At 37.8% G+C, this 5,023-nt stretch overlaps 2 protein-coding genes across 2 annotated transcripts in view; one reads left to right on the top strand and one right to left on the bottom strand.

Annotated features, from left to right (window-relative positions):
- Positions 1-5,023, top strand: part of LDB3 (LIM domain binding 3) — a gene marked incomplete at its 5' end in the record, with an annotated part of 321,917 nt that overhangs the window by 139,630 nt on the left and 177,264 nt on the right. The window lies entirely within an intron of this gene.
- The window catches only part of WAPL (WAPL cohesin release factor), a 72,658-nt gene that overhangs the window by 36,132 nt on the left and 31,503 nt on the right, over positions 1-5,023 (bottom strand). The window contains exon 3 of the mRNA XM_081822794.1: positions 2,171-2,192. Coding sequence (XP_081678920.1) covers positions 2,171-2,192 — 22 coding nt within the window. The remainder of the gene's footprint in view (positions 1-2,170; positions 2,193-5,023) is intronic.

Genomic DNA, 5,023 nt, shown 5'->3' with positions numbered 1-5,023 from the left:
GGGGGGGATGCCTGGGTGGCTCAGTCGGTTAAGCGGCTGCCTTCGGCTCAGGTCATGATCCCAGGGTCCTGGGATCAAGCCCCGCATCGGGCTCCCTGCTCGGTGGGGAGCCTACTTCTCCCTCTCCCTCTGCCTGCCTCTCTGCCTACTTGTTCTCTCTATCTCTCTGTCAAATAAATAAATAAAATCTTAAAAAAAAAAAAAAAAAGAATGAAGGGGGGGAAATCGGAGGGGTAGACGAACCATGAGAGATGATGGACTCTGAAAAACAAACTGAGGGTTCTAGAGGGGAGGGGGGGTGGGAGGATGGGTTAGCCTGGTGATGGGTATTAAAGAGGTCACGTTCTGCATGGAGCACTGGGTGTTATGCACAAACAATGAATCATGGAACACTACATCTAAAACTAATGATGTAAAGTATGGGGATTAACAGAACAATAAAAAAAAAAAAAGAGTCTGCTTCTCCCTCTGCCCCCCAACCCAGCTTGTGCTCACGCTATTTCTCAAATAAATAAAATCTGTTTTAAAAATCATTTAGAAAGGGGCGCCTGGGTGGCTCAGTGGTTAAGCATCTGCCTTCGGCTCAGGTCATGGTCTCAGGGTCCTGGGATTGAGCCCCGCATCAGGCTCCCTGCTCAGCGGGAGGCCCACTTCTACCTCTCCCACTCCCCGTTTGTGTTCCTTCTCTCACTGTGTCTCTCTCTGTCAAATAAATAAAATCTTTAAAAAAAAAATCATTAAGAAAGATGAATGGATAAATCCATAAAAGAACATATGATATATCCATACAATAAACTATTATTCTGCCATAAAATATAAGGAAATCCTATCATATGCTACAACATGTATAAACCTTTAGAATGTTATGCTAAATGAAGTAAACTAATCACAGGACTAATATAGCATGATTCCACTTATAGGAGAAACTCAAAAAGAGAAAGCAGGGTAGTTGTCAGGGGCTTGGGGGAGGGGGTAATAGGGGGCTGCTGCTATTCAATGCATACAAAAAATCATACAAGAGGAAAAAGCTCTAGAGATGCGTTGTACAATACTGTGCTTACAGTTAACAATACTGTACTGTACACTTAGAAATTTCCTAAGAGGGGAGATTCCATGTTTTGTTTTTTACCACACTAAATTTTTTCAAAAAGCCCGTAAAGCCTAACAGTATACAGAATAACCGAATAACTTATGTTAAAAGGACATATTCAATGAACTGTTTACTCAGTTGAACAAAGCAATTTAGTAATACTGTTATTTTAAAAGGTTTTGATGTTTTACTATTTTAATGCTTATCTAAAAAAGTGGATCCAATTAGAACTTTTCCTTGACTATTACTTCAAATTCTACATGGTTAATATATGGTTTATTATAAGGAGGGGAGGAGATGAAGATACATCCTACTATCTAAAAATTAAAATGAGGGGACGCCAGGGTGGCTCAGTAGGTTAAGCGTCTGCCTTCGGCTCAGGTCATGATCCCAGAGTCCTGAGATCGAGTCCCACATCGGGCTCCTTGCTTGGCAGAGAGCCTGCTTCTCCCTCAACCTGCTCTGCCTGCCGCTCCCCCTGCTTGTGCTCTCTGACATAAAAATAAATAAAATCTTTTAAAAAAAAAAATTTAAAATGAGGGGCACCTGGGTGGCTCAGGTGTTAAGCGTCTGCCTTCGGCTCAGGTCATGATCCCAGGGTCCTGAAATCAAGCCCCACATCGGGCTCCCTGCTCTGCGGGAAGCCTGCTTCTCCCTCTCCCACTCCCCCTGCTTGTGTTCCCTCTCTCGCTGTGTCTCTCTCTGTCAAATAAATAAATAAAATCTTTAAAAGTAAATAAATAATAAAAATGAAAATGAAAAGTAACATCTGGATGTGGTGTGCATGCAGATACACAAGGGGCGGGGCTGGGTAAGAAGAATGACAATGACTGACTCTTGAGCTCTTTATAAACATCATTCCAAATCCCACATGCTTCTAAGTGAATTGTGTATGAAGACTATATAAAAAATACTGTGTCATATGCTAAGGTCACTTAGTGAAAGTGACTGTGTACAGTATCTGCAAATACACCATCTAGTAATCAACTTTCCATGGAAGATGAAAATCATCCTTATCATTCAGTAACCTAGCTAAGTTTTAACCAGGTCATTCTGATTGCACCATTACACTAGGCTTACCTTTAATCTTGTTAATTTTATTCTGGTTTAAAAAGGAGACATATCACATTAACCAAATCCCTTAATTTTTCTCAGTGCTAAAATATGTGTATTCTGTTTGCTCTAATATAATCTAATGAGAAGAGTATTTAGAATAAAGTAAGTAAGAAAGCTCATAACAACATTCTAAAGATTTGGAATTATTTTAGCATATTTCAGTCCTAGTAATCTTAAACCTATTATTCTCTTCTATTCAATACTCCAGGGGCATGACAAACAAGAAAAACCCCAAGTACAACACTCTATTACACGCCAGTAACAGACGTATGGAGCATTTATCCATGAGAGAGAACCCAGTTTCTATGAGAACAATGAATAAAAATTGGGTTTTTACAATTTTAATGCCGAGGCCATGCTTAACAGATTGGCTTATTGAATCACAATTATAAAACAGAGGAAAGAAGAATTCCTTCACCAAAAGCTAAGAAGAAATGACAATATTATGCTATCCTTCATTGAGCTGGCTCCTAAAAGGGAAAAAAATTGGAATAACTGCTTTTAAGCCATACAAATTTTTTTAACAGTACCAAATTTATTTGAGTTTTAAAGAAGACTATGTACTAAATGAAGATAAATATAGTAAGCTGATTAGAATTCATCTAACCTTACCCACACAAGGATATCATAAGAGCAGAACAGCACTCTTACCAGTAATTCAATCAGCATGTTCTACAACTAAATGAGTTCTTAAAGAAATTGTTAATGTGGCTACACTGAGACACAGGTTATTGCAGTGATGACAATGAGACCTGTAACATTTTCTGTTGGGCTCATGGCGTAGAGTGGAAGTAACAAGACTTCTCAGTATTAGAAACAATTAAGGATAATACTTTTAGATCACTTGCCAAATAGCAATCAGTGTACAATTTGATTTCTAGGGCCCTAAAGAAATTGGTTCCCAAAGAGTACAGGTGGAGAATTTTTGAAGTATGTCCATATTCAAGTAGAGATCAAAGAAGCCCAACCAAAAGAACTCTGGACTGACAGTGACAACTGGATTGAACTAAAGTTCTTTTTAAAAGGGCTGTTTTGAAGATTATGACTCTAACTTTGAAGGAACTATGGTGATAAGCAGTGGAAGGAATCACATGTAAAATTCCTTAAAAATTTATTGACTTAAAAAAAAGTTACCAAAAAAAAAAAAAAAAAGTTACAAAGAGGGGTGCCTGAGTGGCTCAGTCGTTAAGCATCTGCCTTCGGCTCAGGTCATGATCCCGGGGTCCTCGGATCAAGCCCTGCATCGGGCTCCCTGCTCTGCAGGAGGCCTGCCTCTCCCTCTCCCACTGCTCGTGTTCCCTTTCTCGCTGTGTCTCTGTCAAATAAATAAATAAAATCTTTAAAAAAAAAAAAGGTTACAAAGAGTTTTTAAAAAGATGGGTAGCAGAAATAGAGGGAGTTTGAGGGAAAAAGTTTTACCAAGATGAGGATAACTTTTGGCTCTTTAGAACTTTCTTTTAATTATCTATATAATCTCAAATTGTCCCACCCTGTGACAAAAAAACCCTTAAATAAATTTTCATAATTTTGTTAAATATTCAAATTATTAAATTATTTAAGGGAAAAATGCAGACATCCCTAAACTAAAATCAAGAATTTACTGCTAAGAACAAGACATTTAGAATAGGTTAATACAGAATAGGTTAATACAGAGCACTACACAGAAAATGTAATCCACAGGTACAAGAGAGAAAGAGCTGAAAATCTTTTCTGCCTGCTTTAATTAAACTCCACAAAAAACCTTTTAAAGAAATCGGCTGCTATTTTTATGAAAAAATTGTTAACTCCTACCTACATGAAGAACAATGCATACTACCATTCAGCTGTCTGTGAGTATAACTTCAAAAGTATAATTGGTAGCAACCATTTTATAGAAGGCCATTGCCACATCAGAATTTGAAATAACATAATTTGAGTATAAACTATAAAATATCCAGATGATAAAGTATAAATTCAACACTTGGCATTTTATGAAAACTAATACAACTTAGCCTACAATTCAACTATTAAAAATACTAGAATATATATGGAACTAATGAATCATTGAACACTACATCAAAAACTAATGATGGCTAACATAGTAAAAAGATAAGTAACAGACCTGTATCCCTAAAACAAATAATACATTATATGTTATTAAAAAAAAAAAAAGACCAAAAAATAAATAAAATAAAATACAAGAATGAACCACAATGAAAATATCAGCTAAAATAGGCATCAGGTTTTACAACTAAAAATGCCATTAAGTATATAATGGACCAGTTGAAAAGAAAAGCTGTGGGGCGCCTGGGTGGCTCAGTCATTAAGCGTCTGCCTTCGGCTCAGGTCATGATCCCAGGGTCCTGGGATGAAGCCGCGCATCGGGCTCCCTGCTCCGCGGGAAGCCTGCCTCTCCCTCTCCCACTCCCCCTGCTCGTGTTCCCTCTCTTGCTGTGTCTCTCTCTGTCAAATAAAATAAATAAAATCTTTAAAAAAAAAAAAAGAAAGAAAGAAAAGCTGTAAATATCTTGATACAAGTGGCTAGAGAATATTCATTTTCCCCTTCTTTTTCTATTAAGAATACGTAGCTGGACACATGACTAAGCCCTAGTCAATGATGTGTGAAGAGAAGCACAATATACTTGTGGGTCCTGGCCTTCTAGGGATGGGTCGCTACCTCATCTTCCCGTTCATTCTATACTCTTTAATAGTGCAGACATGATAGAACACTACCACAGAGGAAGCTGGACTCTGACAACACAGCAACTTGAAATCAGTCCAGAGATAAACAGACAAGGACTGGTAAGCCCGAGAAAAAGAAGCTACCTATTTAGAAAC

Source organism: Leptonychotes weddellii, chromosome 6, assembly GCF_054177405.1.
Source record: "Leptonychotes weddellii isolate Sample4059 chromosome 6, ASM5417740v2, whole genome shotgun sequence".
Classification (NCBI taxonomy): Eukaryota; Metazoa; Chordata; class Mammalia; order Carnivora; family Phocidae; genus Leptonychotes; species Leptonychotes weddellii.
Note: the sequence above shows the minus strand (reverse complement) of the source record. Positions and strands in the feature narration are given on the sequence as shown.